This window comes from Cavia porcellus, unplaced genomic scaffold (genome assembly GCF_034190915.1).
Source record: "Cavia porcellus strain 051 isolate PalLab524CR breed Dunkin Hartley unplaced genomic scaffold, mCavPor4.1 scaffold_26, whole genome shotgun sequence".
Lineage (NCBI taxonomy): Eukaryota > Metazoa > Chordata > Mammalia > Rodentia > Caviidae > Cavia > Cavia porcellus.
In genome coordinates this window covers 33,122,322-33,141,449 of record NW_026947509.1, presented here as the reverse complement: position 1 = coordinate 33,141,449, position 19,128 = coordinate 33,122,322, and the positions used below count along the sequence as shown (strand labels likewise).

At 39.5% G+C, this 19,128-nt stretch overlaps 1 protein-coding gene across 15 annotated transcripts in view; it reads right to left on the bottom strand.

Moving 5' to 3' along the window:
* The window catches only part of Usp40 (ubiquitin specific peptidase 40), an 82,409-nt gene that overhangs the window by 15,626 nt on the left and 47,655 nt on the right, over positions 1–19,128 (bottom strand). For 13 of the 15 annotated variants that reach the window (XR_010043453.1, XR_010043454.1, XR_010043455.1 and 10 more), the window contains 8 exons: positions 16,251–16,374; positions 15,058–15,115; positions 9,605–9,658; positions 8,895–8,983; positions 7,045–7,131; positions 4,542–4,578; positions 2,530–2,594; positions 552–626 (listed from right to left, as the gene is read on the bottom strand). Coding sequence is in view for 11 of the 15 variants with exons in the window: in XM_005005707.4 (XP_005005764.1) it covers positions 552–626; positions 2,530–2,594; positions 4,542–4,578; positions 7,045–7,131; positions 8,895–8,983; positions 9,605–9,658; positions 15,058–15,115; positions 16,251–16,374 (589 nt within the window). In the remaining 4 variants the exon portion in view is untranslated. The remainder of the gene's footprint in view (positions 1–551; positions 627–2,529; positions 2,595–4,541; positions 4,579–7,044; positions 7,132–8,894; positions 8,984–9,604; positions 9,659–15,057; positions 15,116–16,250; positions 16,375–19,128) is intronic. The other 2 variants (XM_063237080.1, XM_063237085.1) reach the window with 1 other exon arrangement.

Here is a 19,128-nt window from a genome sequence, read left to right as displayed (position 1 = left end):
GAATAATTTTTTGAACAACTTTTTGTGAATTTTATACAACTTTTGTGAAGACAATCTGGTGTTATACAAAATCAAGTCTTCAATATGTTCACACCTTTAGATTCAGTAATTTTACCTTAGAAAGATTTATAGTTAAGTACTAGTTCTAAGAACAGAAAAATCAAGCTAAACTTTCAACACTAGGAATACAGGTAAATTAAACAGTAATCATATTTCTAGATTTTATGGTCACATTAAATTGTTAGATATAAAAAAGGAAACAAAACTTTGTATATAATTGATTTCATTTTATCTTAAAATGTTTATGGAAAAGGAACATTTTTTTTTGGTACCAGAAATCGAATTCAGGACCTTGCACTTGCCAGGTAGGCGCTTATGCCACTGAGCTATATCCCCGGGCCTAGGAAACAGGTTTAACTGGTAGGATTTTGGGAAAGTCTTCTTTTTATGACTGTCTGTATTTCCACACTTTCCCATAATGAGAATGTATCATCTTTATAATCAGAAAACAGTAACTGTTACTTACATACTATCTGGAAGTAAAATCTTACCGGAGGTGGAAGTTTTCCTTCAATTAAAAGCAAAGTATCTCCGGAACATATCATAAGCTCTTTCAGAGTCACATCCTGGGAACACAGAGATTTTTTTTCTTTTGTCACTTATGACTTCTAAAAGGCACAAACAGATCACTGAATCTCTTTTTAAGCCTATCCTTCTATTACCATTTCAAGAAATAAATAAATGTATAATCAGGCAGGTATCAAAGACAAAGGAAATAAGCTAAGATTATAAAACCATACAGAACTGTGCATTAAACTGCAATATAAACTGTTCATATTGTCAAAGATCTGAGGGAAGGGAGCAAGATGAGATGAGAAATGCGACTTGTGGTAAATGAAACTTTAGTGATGCTGAAAAAATGGACTAAATATGGAATGCCAGCAACAAGGAAACAAAGGCAGAGTCCAAGACAAAAGCAGTAAGGGCAAGGGCAAGGCTGACGACAGGGCAGGCCTGCTGGGTGAAGGGCTGAGACCCTGCAATGATGAAAGAGGGCAGAACCAGATGGAGGTTAGAGGAAGCAAAACAGGCTGGAAGAGTGGGCCAAATCCAGGGATGTGGACTGGAAATGAAGCAGCCACCAAAAGATCCCTCTGGCTGCTGTGAGCATGACCGAGCTTGGGGGCGGGGGTGGAGCCCTGGGCCAGGGACGCCACTACAGTAATTTAGGGACAAGGCAAAAGAGGGCTCGAAGGAGGAGGCCAGCAGAGGAAATGGTCAGGAACAAGTCTCAAAGCTGGCAGATCCAAAAGACCAAGTCTGATCCAAAGAAGGCAATCTAAGTAGGGTAAACCATGCTTTTGTCTGAGAAGACTAGGAGAGGAAAGAGACGGCAGATCTGGGAACAAAAGCCCATCCTGATGGCTGAGAGTTAACTTTAGGTGAGTCATCTGATACTGCCAGGGAACTAACAGTGAGGAAAACGGGGAAGCTACATGATAGAGTCTTCCTTCCGCACTTGAACTGCGTGTCCTGAAGACCCTCCAAAGCCCACCTCTTCCTCTGAGCAATGAGACAAAGACCAGGAAAGACCAGCTGACCACAGTGATCAAAGCTTTCTCATGAAGCGTGGTCTTCTCCCTCTCAAGGCCACTTACGGGGAAGTGTTCTTGTTTGGGCCAACAAGAAGCCTTAACTGGATTCCAACTATCCTGGAAAAAGTGTCCCTAAGACTCCCCCTAAGAGTCTGGCTGGACTAGGAATTTGCACCAGAGCTTGACTAAAGTGAGTGCTGCCATTATAGGTTTATTAGGAAATTTCAAGACTAAAATATGCAGGGCCCAGGCATAGTAGTACATGTCTGTAAGCCCAGCTACTTAGCAACCCAGCTCAATTACTTAGTAGGCTGAGGAAGGTGGACCCCAAATTCCAGGCTGGCCTGGACAACTTAGTAAGATCCTGTTTCAAAATAATAAAGCAAGATGGGCCAAGGATGTAGCTCTGCACTCCCTTGGTTCAATTCCCACTACTGCAAAAATTCCCCCGCTCCACAAACTCCCCTAAAACCCCTTAAAGATTCAGTGTCTTCAGATGTTTCCATGAGCTCAAATGTCATCTGTCCTCTGAAGTTCTCTGACTCCTAGTGAACTGCTTCTCCTAAACATTTCTCTCACCAGGAGGGTTCACCAAAGATGTCAGAAATGGTCCCACCTGCCTGAGACTTGTCTTCTATTAGAAAACTGCACAGTTACCATAGACTCATTCACAGATTAGTTTTGAGACAGTCTCATTTTTTAGCCCAGACTGGCCTTGAACTCTCAATGCTCCTGCCTCAGTCTCCTGAGTGCTGGGATTACAGACCTGTGCCACCATGCCTGCATCCCTCCACAGATATTTTGTATCTTAAAAAAAGTAAAAGATTTCTTTCTTTAGAATTCTTTCATATGAAGTGGGAGAGAGCAATCTTGTATGAAAATGTAAAGTGAATGCAATCATTCTAAAGAGTAAAATGTATAGAGATAATCTTACTTCTTCACACAAAGGCTCCCCGGCTTCATAGCACCAGTCCATTTTCCGCAAATGCCACCCATCCCCTACGAAGGAATCGAACTCAGATGAGAAAACCCAGAGTGTGTTCCAAGAGTTTGTCAGAAATGATCCTTCTGGATAAATGATTATCAAATGGGATTTTATCTGTAATAGTTATTTTGTAAAGTAAATTATCTTTTCTAGAGCATGAAAAGAATTATTCCCTCAATTTGGTTAATTTGCTTTCTATTCCACCAAGATCTTGTGAACAAAAACACACAGGTACATTTATCATTCACTACTATTATACAATATGTACTATGTATCTTTATTACTTACAATGCACATGTATATATAGCTCACATACATCAGTACACATGTACACACAAGTACAGAATCCCATCTGAAAGCATTATAAAGTTGAGTTTATTTTAGCTGAAAGCATTGTTGAGAAACTGTTAATGTGTGCAAGCAAATAATGCCTATTTATCTTGCAGTTATACTAACAAAAACGTAGTAACAGGACTCCCTAACAAGTATTTTTTGGAAGCGTGGTACTGGGGATTGAACCTGGGAATCATGCATGCTAGACAAGCACTCTTCACCAGCCTCAAGAGCATTTTAATGAAACTGATATATGTGAGTACTTATAAATGTCAAAAAGACTTTAATCAAATTTCTGTTTCTCAGTATACCTGATACACTGGTGAAATGAGACTTTTTTTTTTTTGAGTGAGGGAAAGGTTGAATGGAGGAAAACTTAAACATTAAAAAAAAAACAATAATGTTTGTTAATAAGCATGCGATCCCCAGTCCCTGCTAGCAAAAACACCTTACAGGCAGAGGAAGGAACACAGACCTCTTTTTCATCTCCACTGGCTGGTCTTTGAGTCCCCAGATTTTTTTCATCTAATGTTCTGCTTTTAAACACAGTAAGATTTATTTATTTATTTATTTATTTATTTTTTTTTTTTTTTTGTCTTTTTCGTTTTTACCGGTACCGGGGATCGAACTCATGACTGCCTGCTTGCAAGGCAGGCGCTTATGCCGCTGAGCTAAATCCCCAGCCCCAACACAGTAAGATTTATATCGATCTGAAAATCCCTTAAAACTCTCAGCAGTAAGGTAGCAGCGAGCAGCATGGCTGCACAGAACCACGGGGGCTCAGGAAGCTCAGTCCTGGCATTCACAATTCTGTGAGAGCCGCCCATCTGCTCTCAGCCCTGCTTTCCTCACCTGCATGAGAGGAGCACGCAAAGTGCCCACATGGCAGGGCTGTGACTGCGATTTCACTGGGACCTTGTGTGATCACTCCTACAAGAGTGCCGCATGCCCAGAGCTTGGTGACACCCTTTCCAGGTAACAAAGCTGGGGGCCGCCATGTTAGTCAAGTCTGAGGACAGTCAGTGCTCTAATGAAAGAGCTAGGGCATCTCATCCAGCTCGCATGGAAAGCTCTTTTAAAAGATTCTGGGTTATGTGAGCAACTACTTTGAAGACAACAATATGCAACATATTAACCATTGTTTATTTCTTACTCTCCTGTTTTGAAATTCTGCATTACTGTTTTTATTTTTATTTACTTTTTTAAAAAAAAGATATTCTGTTTTTTTTTTTTTCCCCACTTACAGTACATTCCCTAGTCTACACCACGAAAATATTAACATGGGACAGGAAGCACTGAAATTCTCAATCAATGAGGTTTAAAAAAAAAAGTGAGAGACTTGGATAATTTCAGGTAGTGAATCTTCGCTTTATTTTTATATCTTTCCTAAATCCTAAGTTATCTTTACTTAGAACCAGTTTTCTTTTAGTTTACAAAAAAGAACCAGGAAAATTCATTATGTACATATAGAAATTAAACTTCTTTCCCTCTTTAGTTTGTAAAAATTTCCTCCCCAAACTTCAGGGAATAAGAATGTTTGGAAAATTTTCATGGAGGTTTATAGACAATTGTTTTAAGTAAAGGATATGGATAAGATTATACTGTATATCATCATGTAAATAACTTACCTGGCAGACCAGATTTCTCCAGCATTATCTTTAAACACTGAAAAACAAAATTATGTTCAATGTCAGTTTTCTGTTTCTGAGTTACAGTACAAAGAGAAACACCCATTTTGAATCCTGGAACTCAGTGAGCCTGATTACACTGGCTCATTCTTGAACAGACAAAGATATAGAACTGAGATGATCCACAAGTCAGTCTTCCTTCCGTGGAGCCAAGGGCCCAGTCTGCATGGGGAAAAGTTTCTGGTGTTGGCAATGGGACTTAGCCCCACGTTTCATTCACTGTCTTCCAGCCCAAACTACAACTCCCTTCCATGAGGATAGCAGTGTACACTTAATCTGATATGATGAACGCGAATGATTTCACAGATACAAATAAACTCTGACTCCTATAAACGGAGATCAGCTTTTCTTGAAAATTAATCAAATGACCCTTTTGTGGTCACCACCAGTCTTGAGAACTGCCAGTCTGGTTTGCCCACACCATCCACCACCCTGTGCTTGCCTGGTTGTTAAGCAAATGGCAGACAGTATGTCATTTCGCTTGTAAGTATTTAATATGCACCTCTAAAAGGTAAGGATACTTCCCCCCTCCCCCGTGTGTGAATCCAAAGGTAAGGATACTTTTAACAATATAACAGAAAATGACATCTGAAAAAAAAATTCCTTAAGATCAAGAAATACACAGTGCTTTAATACTCTACTTTCACTTCACTTGAAGTTCTTTAAGCTTGACTCCCGGTTCACATAAAGGCCACACATGGCACTGGGCTGTTTCCCACAAACCCCTTTTAACCGCTGGGCTGGCCCCCTGGCCCTGCACAAATCCTGTAATGATTTGTTGAAGAACAGTTTCCAATTTGGATTTTGTGGCTGCAGATCTGTGGTAAATACCTTCTTTATTGCTGTCTCTCTTAATTATTATTATTATTAATTTTTTTTTGCCTTTTTCCTTTTTATCGGTACCGGGGATCGAACTCACGACTGCTTGCAAGGCAGGCGCTTATGCCACTGAGCCAGATCCCCAGCCCCATCTCTCATTTTTTTTTTTTTTTTTTTTTTTGTCTTTTTCCTTTTTATCGGTACCGGGGATCAAACTCACGACTGCCTGCTTGCAAGGCAGGCGCTTATGCCACTGAGCTAAATCCCCAGCCCCAGCCCCATCTCTCTTAATTATTGGTAGTCAGACCAGTTTTTGTTTGTTTTGCTTTTGTACAAAGGATTTTCTAGAACCTCTACATCTCAGGACTGTTCTTTTCTGAGTTGTTAGCAGTCTTTGGGATTATTGTCTTGATCCATTTTTCAGAAGTTGAAAACTTGTGATATCCTAAAATTACTTCTTCCTTTATTCCTTTCTCTGAAAAACTCTTGGAATATATCTATACAGGGAGAACTCATTATCTAGTTAACTACCCAGAGGTATAGTTAACCAAGGCAAACAAGACAATGCCTGATCCTTCTTTTCCTTTCATGGTACTCTAGCATCCACTATAAATAATTAATGAACATTTCTGGGGGGGGGTTATTAGGAACTTCCACATTTTATGTTTGTATTATAAATGTATGAGGCTATGGAATGGGGTTTTCCTTTTAATCCATGCCTGCATACTCCAAAGTTGTCATAATTTTATTTATTATAGGATTTAAATTTGTGTTCTCCCTGATGCTGAAACTCTTTCATCTTTGACCAGCAGGTTCCTCTGCATCTGAGGATTCTAACAGTCTTTATTAGCTCTACTGCTTTCTGTGACAACATATCTTAGGCTCCTCTTACCCATTTCCTGACCTAGATATAGAAACAGCCTTTGTTCTAGGATGCTTGGTTTCTTTAGCAGAAAATAGTCCTTAGAAACCATACTCTTGGTGCTAGGGTGGCTTATTGCTATGGAGCTAATCGCTTTTTCTAAGCCATGTCAGGGAATAGAGCCAGAAAAAAAATTTTTTTTAAGAGGAAAAAGATGAAGTTCTTTGAGACTCTTCTAATTCAAATTCAGGAGTACAGGTTTTTATTTAACTTCATTGATTTTATCCTTGTCTCTCTCTTTTCCAGTGCTGAAAGTCCTACTTAAAAAGATCAAGACCGTATTTTATCACATGCATGAATATGCACAGTTATGCCTCTCTGGGCGTGATGATGGGTGCATACAAAGTACAAACACCAGAAGGAAACACGCCAAAATGTTAATACTGGTGGAATACTGAAGAGTTTAAATCTTTTCTTTTAATCCATTTCTTCCTTCCCCAAATTTCTATAATAAATAAGTGCTACTGATAATTCCAACAGGAAAAAACTCAATAATCATAATTTTATTTAACACTGCCAGTTGGTTTGCCAATTTTCAAGCCCCATGAAATAACCCTCTCCTTAAATTACTTAAGTATACGCAATTCTTGGAAGTATGTTTTAGTAAACCGTTGTCTACGACTTCAAATGCTAGCATAGGTTACCACTGCTCCCAGTATCAAATACTCGCAGACTTGTAAACCAAAATGGAAAATTACTTACGTCTCTCACAGAGAGTGTTTCTTCTACTATGACCTCCATTTCTGTTCCAGGTTGAATGTCACTCCCCAGAGCGAAAAACAGGAACAGCTGAGAGTAAGATGAAAAATGCCATTTAACCTCAGCTGTAAAATTCTATTCTTTACTTCCAAAAGAAGTAAAGCCAAGGACCTAGGAATCATTGATAAAAACCTTGGGGCTGGGAGTGTAACTCAGCAGTAAGTGCTCACCCAGCATGTGTGAGGCCCTGGGTTAAACTCCAGCACCACAAAAACAAACCAAACAAAACCCTTCAATTACATAAAAAGAAGACTATGTTGAGTAATTTAGTGTTATAATTTAAACAATCTCATCTAGCTAGGAATTTAAATGGTCTCTCATCAAAATTTCAACTCTTAGTAAACTACTGGCATCACAGGTGCTGCTGCTTCTCCTGTGAGCTCCACCCCTGTCTCAGTCACTCTGCAAAGCACCTCACAATTACCACACACAGTAAGCATTGGCTTTTTTCAGAATCACTTGGATATGATTTTATTTTCTGTTTAGGGCGCCCACATTATGTAGTTCTCAGGTCCCAAAGGAAAATAGAAACCTGTTCCCTTGTCAGTTCAGACCCTTAGAGCACTGTGTGCACTTTCTAACCCAGCCTATTCGTGTCTGTCCTCCCACAAGTCTGTCACACTCTGCTACTGGCTGGCTCTGAGGCAGCAGATGGAAGCAGCAGTTGCAGAGAGGCTGATGAGGCACAGCCAGGGGCTTGCGTGAGTCCAGATCACTTGGTGCAGGGTGTTACTGACAAGGGTACCATTCTGACTCTGGCTGTAATCAAAGTACTGGGCAGAACTGCTGGCAAGCACCACCTGATTGAATTTATACGGGAATGAATCCTGACAAAGACAAGGGGGAAGGGAGGCTGCTATAAAACTATGATTATTGCAGAAAATAATTTAATGTCAAAAATCAATATAATGTACTTCATTAAATCTAACATGTCACTGATTGTTAGACTCAACCTTTTCTCACCACTGAAACAGAATCAAGCCAACTAGCAACACCGGCAACAACTGCAGGATGCTGCTGACTGTAAGATGCATCCTAATGCACAGACATTAAATGTGAGGGAAAAGGTTCACCTCAGAACTTGTGAAAGGCAGTGGTTGAAATTGGTGGTCACTAACCTTAAAGATGCCTCACCCTTTTTTGTTCTGTTGTTTTTTGAGACAGGGTCTTGCTACGTAGCCCAGTCTGGCCTCAAACAATGGCAATCATCCTGCCTCAGCCTCCCAAGCGCTGAGATTACAGGTGTGTTCTACTACGCACAGTTCAAACATCTCCTTTTCTATGGATTATGTTTAGATGTCCTCCTAACGTCTCATGTGATCCTAGGCAGCACCTTTGAAAGGTGACTGGATCATAGGGATGTTACAGCAGACCTGCTGTTAGACGGTGAGGCCTGGCTGCAAGAAACAGGTTATGCTGGGCATTACCCAGGAGGCCGGGTCTCCTTTCTTAGACCCTCCTCGTATCCTGCCTTGGCTGGCTGACCATGGACTGCAATGTGAGCCAAAACAAACCCCATCTCCTTTTAGCTGAAGTTGTTTTCCTGTATCGGTGACAAGGGAAGTGACTAGCAGACACCCCTGAATATTTTTAATGGAAAAAGCACCTGATAAGTACGCATCTGCATAGCACTTTTAAACACAGGGAACTCTGTGGATGTATTCCTAGTAGGTAATTTTAAGGAAAAAACCACTTTCAGAAAAAAACAGCATTACTGGCATAGCACATGTACTACTTCAAGAGCTGAGACATGGGTCACAGAGGGGGACTGTTACCAAGGCGCCCTGCTGTACCTGAGACGAGGTCGGTGCTTTCCCAAGACACAGCCCCAGGGAGCTTCCCAGCTTCACTTCTGCTTCCTTCAAAGTGGAACTGTCTGGCACTATGAAACATTTTGATAATGTAATAAATGCAAGGAATTCTCACCTGTCCCAGCAAAATAACCCGCTGAAGTCGGTCTTTGAAAATCAAGATCAAGAAGGAAAGGCTAAGGTTTAGCTCAAAGATAGCGTAGGTGCTTAGTGTGGCGCAAAGCCCTGGGGCTGATCCCCAGCACTGCCCTAATAGCTAATGTATTTTCCTTTCACCTCAGAAAAAGAAAGCAAAGAAAAAAGTGTGTTGTATTTCATGCAAAAGGGTTACATGTGCTATGATTACACTTAATTTTCACTTTCTACACTCCACAATATTCTTGTTGTCTGTACCATATTAAAAACTAAGAGGCAACTCTAAATGGTCAAGATTCATACTTAGTAAAAATGCCAAAGAGCTGTTGTTTACATGGATTAAAAGCTAAACAATGTTCCAACATACTTTTGTTTCATGTTTAAAATGTGACGGTGACTAAAATACCTGGGTTAAAATAAGTCTTGTAAATTAGATTGTAAAAGGTGATATAAGAATATTAGGTACTAGAAGACCTTATTTAAGGTTAAAAAAAAAAGTTTAAAAAGACGGATGGTTTAAGTGTACATCAGCTTTTAAAAACTACCAGAAGACTGACCTGGATGAAGAAGCTTCCCATGTCTATCAATAGGTCTCAAACAGCTGTTCTCAACTGTAAGTAAAAAGCAGCTGATTAGGATAAAAAACAAAGCTAACAAGAGGTAGGCTACTGTGTTCATCAGCAGGAATTTACGATAGGCCTTAAAACCCAAATCAAGAAAAACAAATGAACAAACCAACTAACCAACCCAAAAAATATCCTCGAAGAACTGAAACAAAACCTTTCAAATCTGGGGTGTCCTCACTCTGCACGGCAGTGCAGAACTGTAAAAACATGAGCTGAAACTATGAAAAGCAATCTTAACTTTCATGGAGAAATCACAATTGGTTTTTATTTCTAAGCATTTTGTTTTAACACTGTTGCTTAAACACGCACTGGGGAAAGAAAAAACCAGTAAAACCATTATTTGCACATGTATTTAAAACACCAGAAACTGAGCACTGAAATACTGGAGCCTTTGTAAAACACAACTCAAGAGTGGTGTAAGCAGGGCTGGCTACTTCTCACTGAACAGCTGACGCTACAGACTGGGCATCTTTCCTACCCTCTAGCAAATGGTCACTCCGAGTTCCAGCATTTTTGGTTTTGTGCTTTCAATGTCATGAACTATTTTTGAGCTCATGTAGTACAAAGGCTTCTGCTAGGCTCACTCCATCCTTAACGCAACCACCTTCCTCGCTGAGGTTGCCAGATTTGCCTTTGTGGTTCCTCAGCAGTATATCAGGGTCCATGTTCTCAGGGGCAGCTGCTTTATTGACAGCTCAATACTTTTATTTCTTTGAGTGCTTTCTTCTTTGTTGGTCGTGTCCCTCCTTCTGTTATCCACTCACACACAGTCTCAGGTGTGGTTCTCCCTGAGACGAAAGGAGGTAATGCAGCCACACGCTTTGCTATCTGTGCTCAAGTGTCTAACACAAGGCAGGGACCCACTGACAGTAGACTTGCAGGGAGCAGTATGGCTGCACTGGCTGAGATCCACGCCTGTGCTTTGTGCAGTGACCCTTTGATGACAGTGTCACCCACTATTCATACTGCATGGTTGCTGAAATTTATACCACCCTGCTAGGGGACTAAACCATAGTAAGTGAAATTCATAGCATAACTCTGCAAAGCAGCCTACCTACATTTTAAATATGTTGAGTAATTTCATACTCAGTAAAATGGATTAAGGCCAGTACATGCTATTTTTGAAGATGTAGATTCCTACTTCCAGGAGAAAAAGCACATCAGACGTTTAGCCCAAACAGAATTCTTAAAAAGCAGAAGAATGGGTAGGGGCAAGAGGGATGGGGGTGTTGAGCCTTCTGAATGGGCGGGAATGGCTAGAAAGTCTCAATGTTATCAGACCACAATGATCTCTGACTCTTGGGTTATACTGTACCACAGCAATGTGAAGCTAGCATGTAATTCCAATACAAAATTTCTTGTGAACTGAAATAATCCTCCAAGTTAGAAAAGTGCATTGTAAATACTGTGTTCTAAAAATCTTTTCCTTTCAGCTGGGCTGATCAACTTGGGAGGAGTTCAAGGTAAGTCTAGGTAACACAGCAAGATCTCATGTTAAAAAGACAAAATGTTTTTTAAAAAAAAAATATCAGTTGACTTCAACAAACGCTTCCTGTGTGTCTTGTATGCCAGGCAAGGTATTAGAAGCTGTGGGATAGTGGTGAGCACACCAGCCTCAGGGTGTCCCTTCCCAGGGTTCATCCAAGGGGAGCGGCAGATTACAATGGCATGAATAAAAAAAGAGCACCTCGAGCAGAAAGGACTCTGAAAGGAAAGTACAGATGCTGGATGTGAAACAGCAGCTGAGACTGTGAGCGGGCATGGAAGGAGGAGCACAGGAGAAAAAGCACTGTTCGCTAGGCTGAGCACTGAGCCCGTACACCGTGGAAAGCACGGAAGAGCCCGAGCACACGTGTGACATGGCACAGCTCATGTATGTTTGAGAAGATTTCTTACTGTATGTGAACAATGGTTTGGAGGGATGTCAGAGTGGACAAAGGTGAGGGCCATTATCACGGGTCTGCGTCACACCTCACTCTGCAGCCAATTTCTCTCTGCCCTTGGTGCTGAGCTGTCTTTGTGACTACAGCTTAGATTGTATTTCTAAAACTATGTATATGGAATCACACAGCGTGTACTTGTGTCCACTCTTTCCCTTGGCATAATGACTTTGAGATTCACATATGTTTTATGTGTGGCAGAACTTTTTTTCAGAGGTGAACAGCAGCCCACAATTTGTCCATCCATTTATCTACTTGTGGACATGCGAGTTGTTAATGGTCTTGGTTAGGATCACTTACACCTTTGTAAGTGAGCATGTTTTAGCTTTTCTTTCTTTTTTCCTTTTTCTTCTTTTTTTTTTTTTTTTTAAACTTTTCTTCAATAGACACCTTGGAGTAGAATAGGCAAGTGAACATTTAGGATTATAAAAAAACAAGCTAGGGTCAGGAATATAGCTCAGTGGCACAGTACCTGTCTGGCAAGCACAGGGTCCTCAATTCGATTCTTGGTACCAAAAAACAAAATTAAAAAAACAAGACAAGCTGACTTTTCCAAAGGGACTCACAATTTCACACTCCCACCAATTTCATACTCCCACCAGCAATACATGGGAACAAGGTGTTCCACACTTCTGCTAACACATGTTTTGCATGTCAGTGGTGTGTCATGATAACTGTAATCTGGCACTGAGTATCTTTTATTTATTGGTCATTCAAAAGCAGATCTTCTTTTGTGAATGCTGGTTCAATTTTCTCCTTCAAATTTCTTCCTTAGTTATGGAGCTTGGGATTGAACCCAGGTTTTTCATACATGCTAGGTGTGTGCTCTACCCCTGACCCTTGTGTTTTAAAAAATATATTCTGTTGTGAGGTCATGAGTTCGAGAGTTTGATCCCTGGTACGAAAAAAAAAAAAAGGAAAAAAATTCTGTATGCAAATCCATTGTCAAATATGTTTTATAAATATTTCAAATATTTTCCCCTTAGTTTGTAGTATAAATTTTAAATTCTGATGTGGTCTAATTATTAGATTCTCTTATAGTTTGGATTGAGTCCACTTTTAAAAAATTCTATATAGTAAATTTATGAACATTTTCTTTCAGAAATTTTATAGTTTTAGGATTTAACATTTAATTCTATATCCATTTTAGGCTACTACTTTACATCATGTGAGGTAAAGCTAGAGGTTCATTTTGGCATATATGAATATCCAAATGGTCCACTTCCATTTGTTGAAAATACAGTTTTCCTATGAAAAGACCTTGGCACCTTTGTTGAAAGTCAACTATTTTGTACCTGTCTCTATGTTCTGTTTAGTTCTGCTCTCCATATTTCAGGCTTCGCTAGCCATTTATGACCTCTGCAGTACATTCTTCTTTACTTTTTAATTTCTGTGAGCGGCAACTGAACTCAGGGCCTCACACATACTCAATAAGCACCTCGGTCAGTTACATCCCTGACACTCTTTTCCTTTAAACTGGACTTTAAAATTATTCTTTGTCCACTGGTTGCACAAAAACAAGTTGTAGGTCACAGTTCTCTGACTTATACTTTCTATGTCTATCTATACACTAAAATACAGTGTCTAGAGTAAGTCTTGATATCAGGTAGTGTAATTCTCTAACTTTTGCTCATTTCCTCAAAATTGTTATGGCTACTTTAGGTTCTTTACATTACTACATACATTTTAGAATCAGCTTATCAACTTCTAAAGCAAACAAAATAGGTAGGATTTTCCAGAAGAGTGCATTACATCTATAAATCAAGGTAGGGAGAACTGTGCTCCTAACATATTGCATCTTCTGACTCATGAACATGGTACCCTGTTGTATTCAGTCAGGTCTTTGGCTTTCATGCCTGTTTTCCAGTATTCAGAGTACACATCTTGCACACATTTTGTTAAATAGATCCCTAATATTTCATGGTATCATAAATGTTTTAATTTTGATGTCCATTTTTTTCTTGCTGGTAGATGGAAATACAGTAGATTTCTGCATATTGACTTTGAGTTTTTGCTAAATGTAAACAAGAGATACCAATTCATATTCACAGAATGGTTATAATAAAAAGACAATAAAGATATTGGTAAGGATGTGGAGAAACTATAACCCTAACACATTGCTAGTAGGAATAATAATGGTTCAGCTGCTCTGGAATGTAAGAGTTTCTTATAAAGTGAAATCCAAATTTGCCTTTATGACCAAGTAATTCCAGTCCTGTATATATGTACCCAAAAAAACTGAAAACATATCTACACAAAGAATTACATGCAAATATTTATAGCAGCACTACTTCAAAAGCAGAAACAATGTCTATCAACTAGTAAAAAACCAAAATGATACATGATATATCCAGACAATTGAATACTAGGTTAGTAATAAAATATAATAACTTTGATAAATGCTAAATCGTAAACTTCAAAAATGGTATGTAAATAACATAAAAGAAGCCAGGCACAAAACACTACATATTGCATTGTTACTTGTATATAAATGTTCAGAAAATCAAGTCATAGAGTTAGGAGATTAATCAGTGCCAGGTGCGTAGAATACCAGTGGGTACCAGCGATCTTTTAGGGGTGATAAAAATGTCCTAAAGCTAGATCGTGGTACTAATGTACAACTGTATATATTTATTGATAGTCACTGAATTATACACAAGTGAAGTTTATGTAATACAAGTTATATCTTAATAAAGCTGCTAAAGAAAACTAACATTGGGTAAATAGTGAATTTGTAGAATGTTAGTATAATAGAATTTATATAAATATAAAAATATATATACACATATGGTTGCATGGAAATATAATATACAGTATAACCTGAGCACGTAAGTTAGGTAAATGGTTATGACCCAGTAAAAGAACACAGTCAGTCTGAATTTAGAGTTCTGGGAGGGATCTCCTGGGGTAACTCCAGAGGGAGTCTGAGTCAATTTTACTGGGGGTGGTTTGCATGGACAGAGTTAGGGGGTTAGCAGGATGGGCTGAGGTAAATTGAGGCGAGGGGAAGTGTGAGACTGTAGCAGTGATAACAGTTGAGTATGTGGTTCTCATGGTTGTGGGCGCGCTATGTGACCTAGCAGGTAGGCAGATGTGCCATGTCCTGGAGGGAGGGAAACTACAGGATGTGGGAATGGACCATGATGGTTCTCAGCTTACGCAGCTGCTGTGGGAACTTGAGCAAACAAGAGTCAGACCTATCAAAGTGGACTAGACATACCCCCGAAGTCACAAAGTGGTTGCATGGCAGAGGACAGGTCTAAGTAAGAAAACATTTATAATGTTTCAACAAAAAACAAACAGGACACAGTGTCAACATCTGTCCATTTTGGGTGGTAGGTAGATGAGATTTCCCTGAATTATTCTGTAGTTTCCTACATTTCTTTCAGTGAAAAACCAAGACTAAATTAAGCCCCAAACCAAAAAGCAAATGTAAATGATTACCTAGTTCCGTCATTAATTTTAATTCCTTTATGGCTTTAATTCGAATATCAAACACCACCTAAAATAGAGAAATAAACTAATGACTGTGTGTAAGTTGAATGGGAAGAGATGAAAATGAAGACTGTTAGGGTGTGCACATATTGAGATATTAATTACCTGACACTGGTTTTTGCCTACTTGAAAAAGCCCCTCCCACCCCTGAGATTGCAAAAGCAAAAGCTGAGAATAGATTTTAACAATTAAGTTTTTATCAAATTGATGTTAACTAGGATGAAAAGGAAACCTAAATAAAGTAACTACAAGCAATAACATTCTTCTGTGTTAGGGGCAACAGATTTGGGGCCAAAAAGAATAAGTAATACAAAAATCCATGATACCAATTCAAGACCTCTACAGTTTCTATTTTAAGTATTTATTGTTCTTTTTTTAAAAATTGCCTTCTTTTTAAAGCTGAACTTAGGCTAAGTTCTTCTAGGGCATAAATATAATGTTGGAAATTTAGGGCTAACACTGTCAGAGACCATCTACTGTGACCTCCTGCCAGTACCCGCATGATGCCAAGGAAAGTGGGCTGCAGTTAGTAAGGGACTTCTGCAGCCTTCCTGGCTTAGCGTCCAGGGTCAGGACAATCTCCCAAGCTCAACCGGTCCCAGCAAACACAAACCCACCTCAACAAAGCATAAAGTTGATTTAAAAGAAACCAACACTCTAGTAAATTTCTTGTCACTTGTTAGAGGGGAAAAAAACCAAAGACAACCTAATATATTGGGAACATTTAAGTATAAAAAGATGTTTCCTGAGATACTGTTTAAGGAAATCAGTATCACAGACTTGAAATGGAAAACTAGAGGAATTTCTTTAAAAGCAGTTGGCTATAGACAGAGCACCCATTTAAAAATAATATAAACAAGACCATGAAAATAACATTTCACATTTATCAAAGCCAGAGAAGTCCATGAACAGTTAACTGCCACATTCTCACCTAGGTTTTGAAGGTTAAAAAAAAGAAAGTGGGAAAAAGGTTTTAGAAGTAGGTCAAAGACTGATAAAAAACAATAACCAAATGTTAAAAGTTGATTTTCCTAAGATTCCAAAGTCTGTTGAGACAAATGTTCCCAAAGACTAACGTGATGGTTTCTACATGAAAACTGTGTTACCTAAGGAACATCACCTGAACAATAAGGTCTACTTACTGTGTTAGCAGCTGCTACTATCTTAACTCGCTTCTCTCCGGATTCTAACTGGCATAAATTTTTAACTTCTAGCCAGTCCACCTCCCTCATACCAGGGATCCAATTCCCTCCTTGGGGCAACACACTGTAGAAAAACATTTTAAAAATGCTTGTTTAGAGAGGGTGCCTAATAAGTATGAGGCTCTGGGTTTGATCCCCAGGATTACAAACAACTAAAACAAAACAAAAAGTGTCTTTACAAGGCCTTGTGCCTTTGTGGATGAGACATCAATCCTTTTCCTTAGGTTCCATTTCCAAAACTCCAAAGTAACTCATGGAAGGTGGCTATATTCTGCGGCACTATCTCTGTGAAAGTTAGCTGTCTTTCAAGGGGAAGGTCAGGTAGTCATCCAGAATTTATATTCAGGACACCAAAAGGTTTTGACTTGTGTAATAATCTGTTGCCATGGTTTTCACGTAGAAGTAATACACCTAAGCAACCAGCTGTTGCCTGCCATGTATACATGAAAATCCCCACGGGAGCTTTAAAGAGAGTACCAGTGCCTCATGCCTGTGTTGCACATACCTATAATCCCAGAATGTGGGAGACTGACACAGGAAGCTTGCCTCAAGTTCAAGGCCAGCCTGTACTATACAGCAATACATCTCAAAAAAATAAAACAAAACAAACAAAACCCCAAAACATAAAGAAGTACCAGGGCCCACGTCTCAGAATTTGGATTTAGTTTCGCAACAGAACAGTCATGTATAGTTCTACGGACTGCACCTAAGTGCACATCTAAGGGGTGTCATATGCACCATTTGTATCACAGACTTGTATTTCTGTTAATAAGTTTTATGTTAGTTGGCAATATTTTCTTGATTCAGCTTTGGTAACTCATATACATCTAGGTATCTGTCCATTTCTTCTGCATTTTCCATCTTACTAGAATACAGGTTCTCAAAGTAGGTATAGATGATCTTATACCTGTGGACTCCATTGCGATTTCATACTTTTCATTCCTAATTACATGGAGTTGAGTCTTTTCTTTCCACTGTTTGATGAGCTTGGCTAAGGGTTTGTCAATTTTATTGTTTTTCAATGAACTAACTGTTCATTGATTCTTTTTGCTGTTTTCTGAGTCTCCAATGTGCTAGTTTCTGCTGTTTATTTATGCTTGCTCTGTTTTCCTGATATGGGTACTCATTGCTATAAATTTCCCTTGTAGGACTGCTTTCATTGTGTCCCATAAATTTCAGTATGTTATACTGTGTCATTTAATTGTAGAAACTAATTTCTTCTTTAATTTCATCTATGACCCACTGATAGTTCAGGAGAGTGTTATTTCCATGTGTTTATAAAGTTTTTGTGGTTTCTTGTGCCACTGATTTTCTTTTTTTTTTTTTTGTCTTTTTCATTTTTATCGGTACCAGGGATCGAACTCACGACTACCTGCTTGCAAGGCAGGCGCTTATGCCGCTGAGCTAAATCCCCAGCCCCTGCCACTGATTTTCAATTTCACTGCACTATGGTCTGATAATAAGCATGGGATATTTTCAAATCCTTACTTAAGCATGTTCTATGAGCTAGTTAGTATATGCTCTTACAGAATTCAGCAGTGAATTCGTCAGAGCCTGGGCTTTTCTTTGTTGGTAGTTTTTAATTACATCTTCAATTTCCCTGATTGATACTGGTTTATTTAGGATTTTATATCTTCTTGAAGCAGTAGAGTATCTTTCTGAACAAAATCTTCCCACAGACAGAGAAGCCCTGTGGCCTGGGTGGCTTCCTAATTCACACAGTGGCTCTGACTAAGCTAAAAGAAATGCTTTCTGGGAGTGACTATCAGAGCCCTGAGACTAACTCTGCTCTGCCAGTTTCTCCATGCTGGGAGCCCACTTCAAGAAACAATCTTACACATAATAAAGTTTTAAGCATAGAAGTGCAGAGCAGTGGAAACTGGATGATGACGAAGTTCAATGAAAACCGAGCAGGTGCTGCATGCAGCCCTTCAGTAAGCATGTTATTCTTTCAATCTCTGCAGCTCTATGAAGTTGGCTCTAGTTACTACCCCCATTTTGCAGAAATAACAGAGATGAAATAACTGCCCAAGACCATGCTGTTACCAAGTGGCAAAGCTGTGAGAAAGCCCAGGCGACTGGTTCCCAAGGCAACTGATTCCTCGTTCTTTTCTACCACCTCATCTGCCTCACTGGCAGTACAGTCAGGGTCAAGAGATTACTACATAGCATGAGGCGAGGCTCAGAGTCTATGCACATGAGGAACGTGGGGAAGCTGGATGCAATGGTTCACCCACAAAGGAATCGCTATCATATACTAAGAAAGATCAAAACAATAATTCCATTTAGAAGAAAAGGAAAGGGATGGGGATGTAGCTCACTGGCATAAGAGCCTGCCTGGCAAGCAAAAGGCTATGAGTTCAACTGCCAGTACCCTACCCCCAAAAAGAAAAAGGAAAGCCACTGGATGCTAACACTGTTCAGCATCTCTTCTGTCTTCACAAATGCAGATTACCTCTCACAAAGGAATATGGAAATAAACTTCATTTATGAACAAGGGGAAACACATGTCTGCAAAACATGTCCAAAAGAGTAGCAGTAAGAAACTCAGCCCCCAACGGCTGTGCTTCTGTGTCCCAGAACAAGAATTATTACACAGAGTGCTGACAACCTGAGGTCAATTGCAGACCTGGCAAAGGAGGTGTGTGATATTCTCTATGCCAGTGTAGGAAGGGGGTCATGGTGTATGATACACTGAACACACTATCACAGACATGGGTCTCATTAGTGGGAAGGGACAGCATGTCTAGGAGCTTTAATGTGACTGCAAGATGAGGGGTAATTACCTAACTAGCTGCCCAAATCGGCTCTCAGGAGC